The sequence below is a fragment of the Atractosteus spatula genome, chromosome 9 (genome assembly GCF_055471065.1).
Source record: "Atractosteus spatula isolate fAtrSpa1 chromosome 9, fAtrSpa1.hap1, whole genome shotgun sequence".
In the NCBI taxonomy this organism is placed as follows: domain Eukaryota; kingdom Metazoa; phylum Chordata; class Actinopteri; order Semionotiformes; family Lepisosteidae; genus Atractosteus; species Atractosteus spatula.
This window is the reverse complement of record NC_142714.1, coordinates 52,737,491-52,756,699: the sequence shown is the minus strand read 5'-3', so window position 1 is coordinate 52,756,699 and position 19,209 is coordinate 52,737,491. Positions and strand designations below refer to the sequence as shown.

The 19,209-nt window shown below is 40.2% G+C and overlaps 1 protein-coding gene across 6 annotated transcripts in view; it reads right to left on the bottom strand.

Annotated features, from left to right (window-relative positions):
• Positions 1–19,209, bottom strand: part of diaph2 (diaphanous related formin 2) — a 498,271-nt gene that overhangs the window by 307,524 nt on the left and 171,538 nt on the right. For 4 of the 6 annotated variants that reach the window (XM_088924957.1, XM_088924960.1, XM_088924958.1 and 1 more), the window contains 5 exons: positions 15,915–16,033; positions 13,111–13,175; positions 11,535–11,639; positions 7,016–7,078; positions 2,438–2,749 (listed from right to left, as the gene is read on the bottom strand). In XM_088924957.1, the coding sequence (XP_088781083.1) occupies positions 2,438–2,749; positions 7,016–7,078; positions 11,535–11,639; positions 13,111–13,175; positions 15,915–16,033 (664 nt within the window). The remainder of the gene's footprint in view (positions 1–2,437; positions 2,750–7,015; positions 7,079–11,534; positions 11,640–13,110; positions 13,176–15,914; positions 16,034–19,209) is intronic. The other 2 variants (XM_088924961.1, XM_088924962.1) reach the window with 1 other exon arrangement.

The window sequence follows — 19,209 nt, the reverse complement described above, 5'->3', positions numbered from 1 at the left end:
CAGAGATTCATTATGTTTATTGGTATTTTGAATCTAGGTCTTATTTGACCATTAGCACATTTATTCTGGCTCATAGGCCATTATGAAAAAATGCTGTGGTACTCCTGTTATCACCACTGAGTGCAGGATTTCCACAGCAGATGTGACTGAAATACTACAGATTTAAAATGTAAAATTAACACACTGATACAACATTACAAGGATACCTTAATTATTTCTGTATGGGGGTGAGAAACCTCTGAGCAAAAGCAGGTCACTGCTCTCCATGTTGTTAGAAGCCCAGTAGGGGGTGCTCTTTCCTCTGAAACAAAATTTAAAAACTGTCCCAGTATGGTGATGGGACACACTACTGTAAGAGGTGCTGTCTTTCAAGTGAGAAGTTAAAAGGAGGTCTTGGCTACTTGATTGTTACATGTTTGTAAGAGAAGGAGTGTTACTGTAACTTTGGCATCCTTGATAACTTCAGCCCAGGGCCTGTACAATCTGGCTCTGTAAAGTTCTCCTAAAGTCCACAGGTGAAGTCATTTCTCACCCCTCCAGATATGCTGTGCAGTGGGGCTGCAGAATGGCTGCCATGTGTTCCCAGGTGGGCGCTGTACTCTAGTGTTGGAGGAAATGGGTCCCTTTCTAAATAATAAGGTCTTAGGATCCTTTGGGGTGAAAAGCCCTACTTAAACACCAGTAGTTAGTGATTTTGTACAACTCAAGGTAAAATATCAGAGTCAGAATGTTTAAAAACTCTCTTTGAGAATGAGTTTACAGCTCAGAAAGACAGGTTTCTAATCCCTCAAACTATGCACCTGATAGATTTGACTTTTGTTAGAGTCCAGGAAAATCTTTTCCTTTGTGCAGAAATGTGTACAGTGTTTTGTTTCTGTAGGAGATCAGTGGAAAATGCTGATGAGGTTGATGAAGACCTGTGACATTACATACACACTATGTTAAAGTGACATCATTGTCACAGATCACTATTTAAACTCCTTTGGTAGAAATAATTCTTTCTCCTTGGTTCATGATACACTAATATAACTACACTCTTCAAATTTTCACCTACAGTACAGTAGAGTCCGCAACAATAAAATGACTGGATATTTACCATTATAGCCATGTAACAGAAAAAAAGAACCTAAAAAACAACCACATCTCCAGATATATAATTTAGAAGAACTCCACTTATCTATCTACTACAAATACCTCATTGTATTACAAATACCTCTAATTGCCTTTTTCAACCTCATGAACAAAAATCCAATTTAAAAAATACCCATATGCATTTGATCAATTTCAAAAGGAATATGTACATACACTGTAAGCCTGTGAAATTCAATAGGGCTGGAATACATATCTCTTTCAAATGATTATGCAGAATGCATATTGGGAATTGGGTGTCTTCACACAGATAATGCTCTGAATCTAAAAACACATTCAATTTAAATGAATTAAGATACTGTACATCAGCTGGATAAGATCCTCAGATCAATAGACTACTAGCCGCCCAACAAGCAACTTCCTTAAGGTTTTATGTTCGAACATGGCCCCAGTGAAGGACCTAAAAAAATAAAGATGGCCTATCGTCCTACCGCAGTGAAAAACAAATATGCTTTCTCTATACTTTCGAGAGTGGATACGAGTCCTTGGAAAACAAGTATTAATTGCAAACCTGATTGCAAATGAAAAGATTACAAATTCTTAGATGGTACAAAATATCAGCCTCAAACTAGAGCAAGTGCACACACAGCCATCTACAGTAGGTGTATTCCATTTATACAGATTCCATTTCTAATTTTCATAATTGCAGTTATTTACAATATCTAAAAACAACTGACATAGTCTAAAGGCTGTACATGGAGTCTGACTGAAGATGGAGTCAATACACACACGGGCGATAAATTCCAATACAACTGCACACACTGTGTATCCTGAAATAATATTATTCCAGATTGAATTCGACTGAAGCAATAAGGATAAAGTGTGTTTATCTGATTTATCTGGTTTCACGTCTCTGCCACACTGATTGTATTGTCCAAGAGAAAAACAAGCTGTTGCAACCAAGGCGCCTCAGTACAAAACAATTACTTCAGCCCATATGTTCCAGCTGTGCTTTACAAAAATAATTGCAAGAAGCAAAACTGGAGCAAGGTGCAAGGCGAGTATTATTAGTTTACAGAGAATAAAAACTCTACAAACTCCTAGCAGCTCTAATTATAAAATTCTTCTTCTTCATTGTTTACCCAATGCAACTGTATTATGATCTACAGAAGCTTTCCCAGTGAGAGAGTGGTAGATTGTCCACATTGCTTGACAGACATTTTAGGAAAACTTCTACTGCTGCAGAAAAGCAGTATATTTACAATACAGATCTACAGTAACAATAAGAGGTAGCCCAGGGAAATTGCTAGCCACACAATAACACTCAGTGCGCACGCTAATCCAGTACCTTGGACCAGTTGATTCTCTTCATGGCCACCTCTGGTTTGTAGGTTTTCTTCGGCTGCAGTCCGTAAGGCAACTTGACAACAGGGGGAGCCAGTGGAGGAGGAATGCCAGGAGCACCAGGGAAGGGTGGGGGCGGTGGGGGCCCTGCACCAGGTGGAGGGGGGGGAGGAGGGGGAACTCCTGCACAAAACAGAGGGGGAGGGGGGGGAGGGGGGGGGCAGCCCCCAGGAGGAGGTGGAGGTGGTGGAGGAGGAGGAGGAGGAGGTACAGCACCCCCTATCACAGGAGGGGGAGGGGGAACCCCTGATGCAGCCTGTAAAAAAACACCAAGAGCTCAGTTAGCATGCAGTCCAACACTGTCCCTGATTTGAAAGAAAAGCCCACTCTCGGCACTGAATGGCCGTCATTTAGAAAGCTTCAGGACTTGACCTGCTCTGCACCTGGCTGGGCAAATGACAGCACATGGCCCTTTCTTATTTTGTAAACTACGGTTATTTTCATCTTCCTCAAGAATGTGAAATGATTAAGAACTAACTCTACTTCTCCTCTGCCTGTAATAAGGGCTGATAAAGGCCCTGTCGAGTTTTTAGGCCAATCCTGATCTCCCCTGAGCTCTAATCCCCTGTGCTGTGGAGAAACTTATAAATGAGCAGAAAACGCGCTGGGCGTATTTACAGCCAGCTTGGCTTCTATCAGCAAGCCAAAGGTTAATGCTCCAAGGTACCATTACTAATATATCTCCACCTTGCTAACAGACCTGCACATGGAAAACTAGGTCAGTCGCCTGGTAGATGAACTTCCAAGTGGTAAAAACCAGGCAATGAGACCAATAATAAGGCCTGAGTGTTTTTAGCTGTAGAATACACATGCTGTCTTTACTCAGCAGAGCGGGGGTCTACTCAATAAAGAGCTTACTGCATAACAAGTTACACACTGGAAAAGTTCTCAAGGAGGGGACTGTATCAACTGCTGGGCATTGAGGAATGTTGAAGTGTGCGATATGGGTGTAAAAAGGATGTACTTTAAATTACACCCCTTTCCATCAGTCACTGGCACGGCAGAGTGACAGAGTTCTGGCAACACAGTGATACAGCAAACTGCAGGCCTCAGAGGAACACTGATCCACTGACATGCTTGGTTTCACTCCAGAGAAAGGAGAGGCTCTTGTGGGGTTACATTTATATTTAGCAGCATTGTTCCTGATTCTCTAAAATTCTCCCTATGCACTTAGCACAGCTCTGGTAGGGTATCACAAGCGCTAAACATTCCACAGAGAGCTGACACATTCCTGGATTCTCCAGGTTCTATTTACTGATGCAACAGCGAGTGATATTTTTAATTCACAGGTAACATTTGGAGAAATCTCTTATCATATCACTGTTTACCAAACAAACTAAAATTTGACTCTTAAAGGTTTTGTGATTTATTTACAAAGAATGCATAATTTAATATATTTAATGCAACATTTAATCACCATTATTCATAACATTTTCTGAGTAGCAGTCTTTCCAATCTAAGCCTTTACTGCTAAATTCTACTCTGCCTGTTGTACTTGAGTCTTAAAACTGTCAGGTCTCACTTTGCCCACACAGCTCAATGTGATAAAAAATGAGGACCATGAGAATAGCTTTATTCCAACTTGCAAATTTGCTGTTAATGGCCATCAAGTTCAGCATGAACCATTTGACTGCCACACTGTATGTTTGCCGTTTTTGCAAGGAATCTTTAATAGAATTGCTCACACAGCTAATGACATTATCATACAATGTGTTAAAGTGGTGTAAGAAGAGATATATTTAACACCGTATATATACATGCATATAGAGTGTACATATCTACAGTATATGGATTGCACTATGCTTTGTGCTCATAAATTCTTGTCAAAATTGATCAATCAAGCTGGGTCTTAAGTGAAAACTAATCACTGACTCACTGACCTTGGACAACCTTTGTCTCTTCCTGCAAAAAAGCTGTTAAAGAAGGACTCCCTACTGGACATGAGTCTACACCTCCACAAGGCTGTCCTGGTTAAATCACATCTAATTTAGCAGCTTTGCTCACAGTGAGGATGTCACACGTGTAATTATGTGTGCAGCTTTTTAGACATTTCGTGGTTGGAGTAATGCATTTCAAACTGTTTAGCGATTATGCACACAAATGTAACTGAGGCTCTAAAATAATAGCTAACAAACGTCAAGATCCAAGTGATCATATCAGGAGAGCACCAGGAGTGACAACAGGACTGACTCAATCCCTTCTGTTGTCAGAAAAAAGGAGCTTCTGAACTGGCTACAGCATGAAGAGCCATTTCTGCTCCTAAAGCAATGAGATAATTTCACAAAGAGAAAACATCAAGCTTTGGCAGGAAAAATTAAAACAATTTCAGATAACACGCAGAACTCCGTAGTTCCTGCCAGGGCTGAGCTAACGCCTCATTTCGATGTGATTTTTTTTTAATGCAAACCGTATATATTTATCATCTTCAAAAAACAAAACTGGTGACAGTTGCGAAATAAAAAAATATGCAAATGGATCAATTAGAAAACAAGCCAGGAAGAATACAGATACTGTAGTTTGTGACCTGCCGATTATTAGAAATTAATCTGTGATGAAGTTCTTGCGTTATCTTTTTTCCTGATGAACACATTTTCAGGCTTCTCATTTCAAGCTTCTCCGCCCCTTCCATCATTACAGGACTGGGCGTTTTTTAATAAAAATCACAAAAAGTTTTAAGTATATAATTCTCAATGCATTGTATTATTACAGAGGAAATGAAAAAAGGTGGAGCTGGAAGTGGCTTAAACACAAGACTAATTTCCTAAACGCTGGCATATAACTATGATTACGCATCTGTCAATCTCCCGGTCACCGCGGCCTGTTTTTTTTTTCTTTTAAGATTAATGCAAGAGAATGAAAGCAAATTAGCTGGTAAATTAGAGCGGCATCATTTTCTTATTCATTGGCCCACCGCGCTGCTCGAGTGGCTTTAGTATTCTGGTGTGCGCCATGCGCTTCCTCGGCCCCTTCTGCACGCAGAATGTTAATAAGACATTACAACACTCTAAAGGTTGCGCATAATCTTAGCACTTCTTCTTCCCAGCAAAGGACCACGAGGCACCGCAGAGCAGCTCCTGCTGCGCAAGTGTGTTCTGAAAAGCCCATTTTGGTCAATATGGCCATAACGCTTTACTTTTTGATGAGTGTTGCAAACCATGTCCGAGCATTGATCGCTGGTAACAGGGGTCAAAAATGGGGCAAGCCTGTCTTACGCTCCATCCTTGCTAATGGCCCTTCGCTGCCAATGTCTTAACTCACTCGTTCATTTAGGATTCTGATTAGCATGACATAGCCTTTTGCAAGCACTTCCTATCACAGAGTGGCAACACAGCATTAAATATAACCCCACTTCTGAGGCAGAAGGGCGCAGGGAAGCCAAAGAGCAAATTAGACTCTGCAGGGACGGCTGGCGCTCAAGAGCAGGCGTCAGTCAAAAAGGCATCTGAGAATACAGCACAATTAAATGTCCCAGTCTAGTAACTCAGACAGGAGGGTGAAATGAGATTTTAACGTGCTAGTTTATTTGAAGAGCATAAAACTAGTGAATTGTTTTTTTTTGAGGAGGTGGAGTACTGTTACTTTTGAGACCTCCTTTGATCTCACTGTACTGTTCATGTATTTTTTTTTTAAAGTCAACACATTTAGAAGATAATTGTCCTTTCTGACCAACACCATGGTACTGTGGCTGAAGTCACCTCCTGTCCCAAGAGCATAAGGCATGTTTAATCAATTTCATGAGACATGACAATAACGGTACCTGATGGGGCGTCTGCTGTCTGTGGTCATTGCCCCTGAAACAGTGCCTGTGACTCAGAGTAAGACTAGAGATATTGTCTTGGGTCAAGTGGCACTGGGCACTGCTTTTCAGAGTTACTGAAGGTCACAGGTTGACACTGAATCAATAGAAACAAGTCTGCAGCCTCTGCCCATGAGAATTAGTGAAAAAGACTACAAAAAACAAAAAAACACAATTGAACTCAAAGGCTCCTGACACCATGAAGCTTCAGTACCATCACTGAAAACAGAACAAGCAGAAAATTCAGGTGACTCTAAAACAAAGCTGGCAGATTATTTTGATCTAGATACTAATAAAGTGTCCAGTAGGTGTACCTGTAGAGACCAAGGTGTTGGGGTGCGTGGGAGGGTTTGTGTGGTGGTGGTAGTGTGGGGTACACAGGTATTACTACAGCATATTTGTCAAAACTGAATTTGAATTTTTTTTCAGAAAGACAGAACCTCCTGGGAAGCAATTTATTTTTTAAATTATTTTTTTAGAAATCAAGTGTCGTCTTATTTAAAATCTAAAAGTGGCAAAAATGCTTCATTTTGTGTCGACTTTCAGCTGAAAGTGGGGGGTCATTTCCTCAGGTTAGACCAGAGTCAATGAAAACTGAATGAGAGCCAATGGTTCTGTAGGTCCTCACTGTACAAGTATGTGTGTGTGATGTGCACATGAACATAGCAAAGAAATACACGCACAGAACAGACCGGAGCCATAATTCTCTTACAGAACATCACCCACCTTTCCATCAGATTCACAGATGACCCGCTGCGCCTCTTTGAGCTTGCCTTCCTCACTACTCAGCTAGACAGAGACAAGACAGAGCAAGAAAAGAAAGAAGCAGATTATGGCAGAGAGAGCCCAAGAGCCCAACAACTTTCCAGAGAAAGACATAAGCAGACCTTTTTTTTATTATTTCCTGCTGGAAAAGCCTCCACAAACTACATGGTTTTCAAGACACCCACAAAAGAACAGAAAAGGGAGAGGAAATATGGATACAAATGGAACTGAAGCGACAGTGAGGATGGTGACAGTGATGGCATATTAGAGAAGAAATGTTATATATTGGCCAAGACATGGACAGAGAAATGGTCTCATTAGAGTTCAATCATTGCCAAAACTCTCAATTTGATCACTTGATGAAGTGCAAATTGTTCCAAGGGCTGGCACAAAAAAGCACCTGAAATGAAACATTTAATTATTTTAGCATTGTACAGTCAAGGGTCAAGGGCTTCCAAACACGATCGCCCTCGAGACAACATCAAGAAGGATGTCTGTGTTTTTCCAAGAGACGTTAAACGTGACCACTGTTTCATTAACCAGATTTTCTCTATAATTAATGACTAATTTGAAATGAAGTTCATTCCACTGAATAAACGAGCAGCCCTGATAACTCAAGCACAGAGAAAGAAAGAAGCCAAGGCTCCACAAGACTTTTAGTAATTGGGAAAATATTGCTCAGTCTGAGTGCCGGTATGATATTAAATCTGTCGTTGAAGGGTTTCTATTCAGCACAGAATATACAGAAAGGTTTCCCCATTTAACAGGCAGAAAATGAACATTAAATATTTATACACTTTAAAACTCTATTTACCTAGTTCTCACCAGCATTTTATTCTTTTTCCCATCATCCTCTATTTCTGTTTTTCCTTTTCTATCGTATAAATAAGAGGGACACTGATTTTTTTTTCCTGAAGACTTCAGTTTTATACACATGACGACAGTCTGTTCATTTCTGTTTGTCTTTTTTACAAGGGTGACTGAGCTCAAGCCAATAATGTGTGACGTAAAGCCTTGGGCTTCAAGCAGTTTAAACAGGAATAGATTCAAATACAGCAGCATTTGCACTTTGTGCAGGTACCCCATGCAGACATAGCCCTGCTATTACTGCTGGGTGCACACTATTAAATATTTACAAAGAATAATGGAAAAGGATTAATCTTGCTTGCAGGTTGTGAACAAGGTCCTGTATTAACTCGAGTCAGTTCAGGAAAAAAAAAAGATTTGTCTTCAACATTTTTAATGTTGAGTCGACTGGAAACGGCAGTGTGTGAATGCTGCTGCAGAGTTAGGCGCAGGACCTGTTGCACCGGGTTTTGGAGAAACCGCCCGGTTGCTAGGCTGTGATCCAAGAGCGTGGGCCATGGCAACAAGGAGAGCCAATGGAAGAGTGAGCTGCATCATCTCTGGCATCTCAGGCTCCACTCTGTCAAGGTCTCCATCAAATTTCAGACAATAACGAGGAGGAACTGTAAGATATGCCAGCTGGCATTTATTCTCTGGGGTTTAACCGTCTGTTCTGTTAAAACTCTAGGGCAGAATAGAGTATCAGTTCTAATAAATTCTTTGTTATTTTGGTATGGGAGACTTTACAAGAATTCTACAAGAATTCTTGAATAACTGGGAATGCTGGTGACTATCTCCTTAGTATTTATTAATTTATAAGATTTTTGAGATTGTTTTAAGATGTAAAGTTTCTCTGTTAGTAAAAAAAAACCTCAAGGTGTAAGGCTTCAAACTACAGAATAAAAAGTAAGGGATAAAAAAGAAGTGTAGACAACAGAAGACGAATCACAGGCTCTAGCAGGGTGAAAAGTCACTGGAATATAGTAAATATGTAGTTTGCTGATAAACCAATGACCCTGCAATAAAAATGCGTTTATGCCTTTAATTTAAAAGCTTAATGTGTCTTTAAGACAAGCAGAACTTTCTCTTCATTTAAGAAGCACTAAAAAAACAAAAGGAGAAAATCTTTGATTCCTCAGAAACATTTCTTGGCCTGATAATCTTATTTAAGGTATTTAGGTTTTGGCACCTAATTAGACAACTGTGCATGTCTAACAGCATAAAGCTGAGCACAGTGGCACGGTAAATGCAACATAGAAGAATGTGCTGCAATTAAATGCATGATTAAAAGTTATTGGCCTTTTCTGTTGCTTGCAAACTTATAGCACTTTGAAAGCACAAGGGCCACTTCTAGCTTCCACAATGAAGCCAAGGTGAGGCACAGCTCTCAAAAGAGCTCTGTGAAGCATGTCCAGTGCAATGATTTCAATTTCACCATGAATAGCCTCCTCTTACCCCTGACAATACATTTTCTATTTAAATGGAATACACAGAAGGCTAAGAGATGAAAGAATAAGGAGTGACTTTATATTTCAGAAACACATACATGTTGCAGTTTCATTCTTTCTCTCCCTTGCAGCAGAACAATAGCGGCTGACAGACAGAAAAGCTCCTGCCCCAGCCCGTGCAACAAGTCCCCCGGTGGCTGGGAAGTGGGGCAGGAGCAGCTCTGTGCTCTCAGGGAGAGGGGCTGCTTAACTTGGGCCTTCCACCCCCTGCTGATGCGCTGCACACGGGTGCTTTGCAGACCGGAGGGAGAAACTGAGATTCTGAAGCAAGAAAAGGATTGAATGGAGCTGAAAGCTGACAAACAGGGAGACAGCACAGGCAAGAAATAAAAGCTACAGTATGTGGTATGGGGAGCAATTTAAAAATTCTTATTATACAACATACAGTATAGCACATGAAGAAAAACAGAGAGAGTGATGAAAAAAGGTTGTTAACCAGACAGCATCACAGGGAAACTGAGTGTTTAAAGCAGATTGAGCCATGAATATGTGGAGCAGCTGTTGGCTTGCAGTGTGAGTGATGAGCGGGTTTCACATAAAGACCAGGTAACAAGTGATGACAAAGGCTCTTAGCGAGATGGACTGGTGAGCAAGGACTGCACACAAATGAACTGAAGGGCTTGCACTGAATGACTGTGATGGTGCCTTGGTTATGAAGTCAGAGCAGACCCAGACAATGTGAAGGCTGGACAAATGTACTGATTTGGTCTGTATCTGGAATAAATTGCGCCCACTGTAAGGATGCCAGCAACCTTAATGATAGTGACTATTCTTTCAAAAACTTGGGAAGAGACAGGTAAATGTGTGGGCGGCAGGGAAAATGGCATCCATTTATTACTTAAATAGCTTCTGTTTTAAAAGCCCTCTTAGCTAAAGACGCAATACCATATTTCAGTGGTAGTTTTTATCAAATTTAATAAGCACAAAAGCAAACTACCCCTTTGTCTCTAGGCAGCACTAAGCATTCAAAATTGGGTTAAGGAGGAAATCACTATCGTTTTCTGTGCTAGGTGTGTCGGGCTTTTGGCTGAAAAGAGATGTTTATGTAAAGGCCAGAAATGAAATCTAATCCATCTTTTTAATAACACAATTCCCTGGAAGTGGCTGCAACAGAGTATTCCTTAACTATCAGCCTGTCTAAATTCCTGTGTATTCAAAAGTAAAGTGCTATTTTATTAAATTAAATAATGTCATATTTCTGAAAAAGCTCACTATGAAAAGTATCATATTTGTGATTAGAAGTCAAAAGAATTTCACTTCACTGAATTAGCAGATTCTTCCTCCTTAGTAACAGTCATATCTCAAGCACTGACCTTTCCAAACTGAAGGACAGCACAAATATTGCTATTCTTCAGGACCTCACTGAAAATTAGTCTTTTACCCCGAGGCCTACAGGTAGATTCAATTAACATTTTAGCTGGGGAAAAGAGAACTTTTACATTCTTTCAATAATCTTATAAAATTTTTAGCAAGACTAATCTATTCTGAACAAACAGAATTCAGATGTATTCAATTATGAATGAACTATGTCCATAACATAATACTGAAACTGTTACTTCTGCCAAATGTTCCGTCACTTTTACTTAATTTAAAAGCAGTTGCTAATATTTTTAATAATACCTACAATTCAAACATGTTTCTAATTAGATGTTCGAATACTCAGAGGATATTAATTCCTTTTCCTGTTGCTATAAACAAGCTATGAGCTTTAATGAGGCAGAACAGATCCTCCATGAAACAGCATAAAAGATGTTATTTTTCAAGGGGTTATAACAGTTCTCATTGGAAAAGTAAACTAACACACTTTTCTAGCTTTGACTCTCCAGCAATGCAGCTGTTTACAAGCCTAAAAATGAGTAGCAATGTGGGCGTTCAATTTTGGTAGTAGCAGTGGCTATTTTAGACAGACTACAAATTAAGAGGAGAAGCTGTTTCATTGTTTTAGGAAAAGGGCAGCCTGGACAACAATTTTAATATGCATGGCATTTCCTATAAGCATTCACAGAACGTTGCCTGCTAACTTTAAAGAGCAGCCCGGCCGATATATTCCTTCCCCAGCGGGTGGTGGAGCAGAGTGCTTGGACGTGCAGACCCGGGCAGGGCCCCAGGGACTCCTGTCTCGTTACCTGCGTCTGCAGCGCGAGGATCCGCGCCTCCAGCTCTTTGATTTTCTCCTCCTGCTTCTGGAGCTCAGCCTGGGCCTCCTGTCGGGCTGTGAACTCTTCATCAAACTGCAACGATCACCAGAGCAAACACACTCATCCATCTCCACACTACACTAAAGCATCATGAGAAGACTTTAAACAACACGACAGATCGCGCCGGATGATCAAAAGCTGACACTTTTCTTTGCTCTTTTTTTACCTTCTTTCATCCACCTGTCCATTTGTTTACTGGCTCCCTTATGATTTTCATCCAGTGTGATGGCCCTAACCTTTCCGGAAAGTGACCTGTGTCAGGATAATGTTTTCACTGACACCATGGGGATCCCTTCTCCATCAACGTGCTTAGGGGACACCTGAAATATTCTATGACATTTGCCACTGAGGATGAGAGGGATTCTTTCTGCTTTCATCAGACAGCTGACACCAGCACACTTTCCTTTACTTGCTAGAGTGAGAGTCACTCCCATGGTGATCAGGGCTGTACACCGAACAGCACCAGGAGTTTAACACCTGCACACTCAGAGGCAGAAAAAACAATACGAAACACATGCATGTAAAATGCATTATGATTCCCCTACTAGCAAGTTAATTAGTTTTAGTTTTTTTGTGTATGTTTTTGTATATGAGCTGTGGCCGGAGGCTATTTAGTTTTTGTAAAGTTATTGCCTATATGTTTTTCGATTCTTTGCGTTTTGTGTCTTAAAAATAAAATTGCATTAGTTCCAGAAAACGTGCATGAAATTAAAACTGCTAAAAAAACAAACAAACACTAATAGCATTTCAAAAAGGGAAGACAGCGCCTGTTAACTGTGTTTGAAGAACTCTTTGCAGAAGAACTGGCAGGAGAGGCCAGCAAGAGCACATCACTACTTGCTGACCAGATTAGTCTAATGAAGCACCAGAAGATTCTAGAGCTGTAGATTTTCTTCCAGGGTGTAAGTCTCAGGGAAAGGGAATATACATTAACTTTAGATTACATGTACACTCACCCTGTAACATAGTCAGCAACAGAAAAAGTCATTCAATTGCATTGCTGACAATATCAATATTAACAACTCTGGACTTAAAAATACATTTCCTTCCAAGTTTCACAAACTGGAATTCTCAAGGGAAAGGAAAATGTACAATTTCCCAATACATAACACCAAGACTTCTATATTTACTTAAGGGAGAAAGTCAGTCCCATGTTTCCTATCAATCCATGTTAACAGGGCTGTGGCTTTCCCTTAATGTAACAGGGTCCTTTTGTGGACTTTGCTCAGAGGATCAGAAGCCCTGGAGCTTGGGCGAAAACATTTTGAAAGGGTGTCTCTACATATTCTAACTCTAACTCTGTGAGGCACAAATAACTACATAAATGGACTTGGTACATCAATATTGATCCATGTAATGCTGATACAGATCATGTCCTTATGCTGCCAGTTATTGATCAAAGCAGGGAGATCAATAACCTGTCTCTGAGCTAAGGAAAAAAGCTTTTCGATACGAGAGGTACTGGTGGAATACCAATCGTATCAGAGTATAATTCATAGTTTACCTTTTTGGATAGCTCGGCAGCCTTCTGTTCACTTTCATCAACTTTAGCTTTATCCACACACTGATCTGTCAAAACATTGGGTTTACAGAAATGAGCAACATGGAAATGAGAGTGATCAGTAATTTACATTACAACCATTAATGCTTCATTTTATATTTCCTATTCAAACTCATTTTTTGCTTCAACATGTAGTACACAGAAACAACCAAAAAGGCAGCGATCACAACAAGCATGTTTGTTTAGGTGTTGCAGCAGGCCTTCAGTCTGCTGGTCGTTGTGCGAACTGTCACATGGCTGATTTACTGTATAACTCACAAAGAACAACATGCCAACAAAGATCAAAAGTGGGTTATGTGTTATGTTAAATGTGCTAAGAAGAGACTTAGAGCCTTGAGGGCACAATACGTCTTTGAGTCTGTCGTCTCTCTGTCTACATATCTACTGTATGTCTATATATCTCTCTGCCAGTCTATTTGTTTATCTCTCTCTACCTGTTTATCTACAATATCTATTCATATACCTCTGTCAATATATCATTGTAACTGACTGTATTTCTGTATCTCCGAAGTGCATCCATTCCTACTTCCCAGATCTGGGGACTGATTGCAATGAGAAAGGCAAATGCAGAAACACAGAAGATCTAAAACATGTGCTGATGATGACACACGATTCACTGCCACTGTATGTCCAGGAGAAGCAGGTGCCAATACCTATATTGACTAAAACTATAAGGCAGGAAAGGCTGAAACAGGAAAATGACTCATTCATCCATTCATCCATAACAGAGAGACCAGGAGGCATACAGGAGCTGTGTAAACTCACCCCCACTGCTCTGCCACTACCTGGGCTGCAAGGGTTCACAAAGTGCACTTCACACTATGTGTTGATTAATGTTTTCCTGCTGCTCTTGAATCTCTCTCTAAGGGTGAGGAATTAGTGTTTGATTTAATTATTTATTTTTAACAACGTCCTTCGGGGGCTCAGATTGATACAAGCAAAGCTATTCCATTACCAAGCCACACAGCCAGAGGTCAAAAGTCAGGAGGGCTAGAAAATGAATCTCCTGTGGCACTGAGTCCGTTGTGCTGCATTCATTAACCTTGGCACAGACCTGGGAGAGGCCCCCTGCACTTATTCCTACCTAACAGGAATTGAAAACCCATTTTTAACACTCGAAAATAATCGGAGAACTGCACTCAAATTTGAATGCAGTGGCAACTATTGAGAATGCCTGTAAGATGTGATACAGTACGTGCTTTTGGTGGGGCGACTACCATTCCCATTGCAATCAATTATCCTCTTTAATACAAAAGTAAAAACGAAAAAAGTGACCCTCCTCACATTCTTCAGCATTATAAGTTTTATTAGGACTACCTGATAAACCAGACAGGCGGCTTGAGAAGATGAGGAACTTTGGATTTTTTACTTGTCTTCTAAGTAATGAACCTGTCAATACCGGCGCTATGCCCTGTTTCAGGAATATACTGAGGGCAGGGTAAATTAATAAGCAGTGTGTTGCACTTGATCCCTGATGGAAACTGGTACTTCTTCTATCCGGGATAATGTATTTTCCTGATGGTGGGCAACAGAGGTCTTTAAAAAATATTAGGTCACTTTCCAGCTTGCAGCTATCGGGGCTCGACAAACCTGAATCAAGCTAAGCGAGTGCAGGACGCCGTGTGTACGGAACCCTGCTGGGGGGTGGGAGGGAGGGAGGGGGGGGCTGGCTTGAAATGAGTGGAAGAGAAACCACTGCCAAGCCTTACTTACAGTAGCACAGCTACAGCTGCTGTCACGGCCGGGTGGGGGGAAACAGAGCAAATTAAATAACTAAATTCCTGAATAAACACGCAAGTGCAGACACACTTAATGAGCGTTCACATATATATGGCTTTCCTAACAAAAACTGAGGATTCTTCTTAAAAATGTGGAATTAGCAATCAGCCCACTTGGTTACATACCTGCATTACCTTGGTTACCTAAATTAGCTGAAATAAAGTGTGTTTAGTTTCGCAGACAATACAGATAAATTCTTTGCCGTCTACAGTATACTAATCCTGACACACAAAAGATTTTAAGCCTGTAGAGCAAAGAATGAATTCAATAAAGTGGGTTCATCTTATTTAACTTCAAAACGGTGTCAAGGATTTGAGATGTGTCAGCCAAGGACATCGCTGTTTACTGGAGAATACACATTTATGAAGTCCATAATCTATGCATTGGTATTGATACATTATAATTTTACATTGAATTGTTGTAAATATCAAGCGGTATACATTCTAAACTTTAAGACATTACCTTGACAGATGTGAAAATTTTTAAGAATGCCATATTATCAGGTTATTTAGCCTAAAGAGATAGAAAAGGCTGCTCTGTGGTGGTCATGTCCACAGACAATGTGACAACAAGCATTTTCGGTCTGTAATATCATACCTTGATAAAGCAGACACTAATAAACAGATTGATAAGCCTGAGAAACTGCAGTTGAATCAGCCAAAAACCTCTTTTGCCACTATCTGCCCAGGTCCGGCTATCTGGGCCTAGGTGAACCTGAGGTTCCTCAAGAGACCAGGTGAAATGTTTGTGCTCATTAAGCTCCCCAAGTGGCAACAAAACAGAACATCATTTTCAAATATTTGGAATTGAGAAACACAAAATAAGACATTACAAATTTCTGTGGAGGTTGAAGCCAATAGCCTGGTTTCTTTCAAGAAATGGCTATACTGTATGCCTTCATCATTGGATCAATTAACGACTGAATGGTCTAGATGTCCTGAATGGTCTTCTAAATGCAGCCAACGTACCGATAAGGTGTGTGAAGTCCACATCCAGTCTCTCACGGTGCGCAAAGTCTGGGTCTGTCCCACTCCTGTGCAGCACTATCTGAGACACACATTCTTCAATGACCCTGTAGTACTGAGGCCTGCAAAACAGGGTTTGCAGTTAAAGAATCTAGCGTTAAAAACAACACGTTAGGAGTGGCTAATGACACCATAAGCACTTACAGTACTAGAAAAGAGCACAGACATCACAATATTTGATGGGCACATTTGGAAATAGGGACACTATTGATTAAGTACTGTATATATTTCACCAGTAATTTTGTATTTATTTTATGTTTTTTTTTAATTTCCACCTGGGGCAAAATGGCAGAAATCTTAGGCACTGGAAAGACATTGGTTTATTTAGTTTCAGAGCTCCAAGGTTATACTCCTAAACTGATGGAGGCATCAAAGCTAAACCTGGCATTCCAGGAATTGTTTGCAATTATCTTCTGCAATTAAGAATGATAAATCTTGGAACACAAATCAAATTAAAGTAATTAGCCTAATTAAACTCACAATAAAACTAAGAAACTTGCAACCTCTGTGTTTGGATGTTAGAAGCCTAGCCCACAATAGCAGTTTAAATCATTATGCCTTTTACTTTACCTTTAATTGAACTGCATAGGTTGATATGACCTTTTCTAAGTTATATTATCAACTTTAATTGCAACTGACATTTACCAAATACAATGTCAACTTAAGCTCTGCTGTGTCAAATAATTATGTTCCAAGCATAACCTTGAATGGTTCAAACAGATATGCAATTTCTAACTGGAATTTCTTTTTACAGCATAAACGTATGGTGCATTTTAATGGGTGCAATCTGGGGGAATTGCCTCCCAATACACAATACATTCAGAGCTATGCAATAATTTACATGTGTAAGTACGCCGTGAAGGGGTTGTCAGCCTGGAGCTCGGCTGCAGATTTTAACCATTTACCATTTTCTGTGAAACAAAGAACTTATTTTTTTTAAAGAAATCATCCCTTCCCCAGTTTCTGAATCATACTGTATGTATAGCATGTGACATCTTGGTGGTCACAAAAAGAATGTCATTTCAGATCAGATCTCTGAAGTGGAAAAAAAGCTGAGGGAATTTAGGATGTAATTATTCAGCAGTGGAATGGACCATCAACGGACCGACTTGAGGTTGCAAGGATGACCTCTGCGGACTCAGCAGCACTGGGGTGTGGGCTCTGCTCTGGTCAGGGCTTATTTCTTCCATCTGTACTGGTATTGCTGCAGAAGGGGAAGGGTGCTGTCGGTAGCTCGGGTCAGGGCAGGTAGTGTTCCTAACCCCGTGAGCGTGCCAGCACACTTCTGAGAACTAATGAATAAATAAAGAACACCACAAGAATGCAAAGCAGCAATCTTGCATTGCACAGAAAATTAAGGAATTAATAGTGAACCCAAGTAAAAGTCTCCGATGCTTCCACACACATTAAATGGATTGTATAATTAAAACCTCTGGGTCACTTACAGAGCAATTTTGCACTACTTAAAGCTTATTTCTTTAACGAGCAGGCACTACCCTGGGGATGGATATCTTCATACATAAGACTGCAGCTGGGGGCTGTGTTCATTGCTATAATTTAGTTTGGATTATTTGGTACAGATCAGCCTTTTTAAAGCTGGTGATGCAAAGACACTTGACCACAAGCTTCTGGATTACTTCTGACCTTGTCATTAACTGCACTGCTTTACTAATAGGGTACAAACTCATCTCAAAGATTCCAGAAGGAAATCAAGGGAGGCCCTAATCAGGGAATGTACAATCTGAACCCCTTGCCACTTAATCCACGGGCAGTTCCGCCCTCTGTCTGCTCTCACAGAACTTGTGCTCATCCTAGCTGAAGCACTGTCTACGCAGCTTGACTGATCATTTCCAACGCTGAACTCGGGAAATAGCAGAATGCTAGAAAATAAGAGGAGAACGTGTTTTGTTTCCAGGCACTTGGAAGAAAGAAAAAAAAAGTGAGATCTGCTATTAACTTGCTTGTTTCAAAATCACCCATGGAATAGAAGGCAGCCTGGAGTAAGCACAGCAGATTCATTTTTTACAGCAACAACAAGCAAACAAAAGAAAGACTTTCAAAGTGTAATTATTTATGTGATATTTCCTAATAGTGTAAATATCCTAATTAAAAACAAAAATTAATTAATCGCTCAAGTGACTCTCTTCTCTTTCCTTAGGATTGCTCCTACAGCAATGCAATAATTGGCTCATAAGCTCTAAGCCTGACATTATCAGGATTGGTTTGTAGAAAACATTTCATATAAAGTCAACACCAAGTGCTAATATAATGCATAAATTCAAAGCATATCATGTTTTAAACCACTTTTTTAATTTACCCTAATTAAGTACACAGTGCACTACTTCCAATCATTTATATGAAATAAAAGATCATTTTTTGGATTACTGTTTTCAGGGTGTGTGTATGGGGGGTTATTTGGTTTCAGAATAAATTAAAGTGATGTTTAATGAGGCACATTTAATGAATGCATCACACTAGAGATAAAATTTAATTTGCATCTTCCCTTAATAGAACAATAAGACACTGTATATAAATAAGCAAATACTGTGTATTTTATTTTCCAGTATGTCTACGGATTTGCCTCCTGGAAACGTCCAAGCTTTGATTGTTGCAATGCCTGGTTTTATGGCAAAGCACACAGCTTATGACTGTCACTGAAGTATACCAAATTAATATCTCAATAAGCTGTCCTATTTTCAGAACATGCCCACAGCTGTCTGGAGATAACTGTAAGGAACTGTTTGACCCAAAACTGTCAGGTCCCACCAGAAAGCCATAAACCCATAGCACAGCATATGTCTGCACACAGCTCCTTCAATTCGCCTGACACCTTCTCTCCAGCGTTCATTTAATTTATGTGTGTCACTTTTTTATTGAACACAAATAAGAGGGGCAGTGCAGAGAATACCTGATCCTAACATCAATCATAATTTGCTCTGTTGCCATTTTAATGAAAGAAAAAAAAAATAAATACAAGATTACAATACGAATGCAACATTTAGACAAGGACTATGAAATGATGACAGCAGCATTTATAAAATATCAGAGAATGTTGATCTCCATAAAGTTAATGAATGCAACTGGTTATCAAAGTTTATCCAGCCTCAAACTGACGGTGTGGTGGCTCTGTGGTTAAGAATCTGCGCCTGTGGCTGGAAGGTTGCCGGTTGAAATCCCACGGCCGGCAGAGGAATCCTACTCCATTGGGCCCCTGAGCAAGGCCCTTAACCCCAACTGC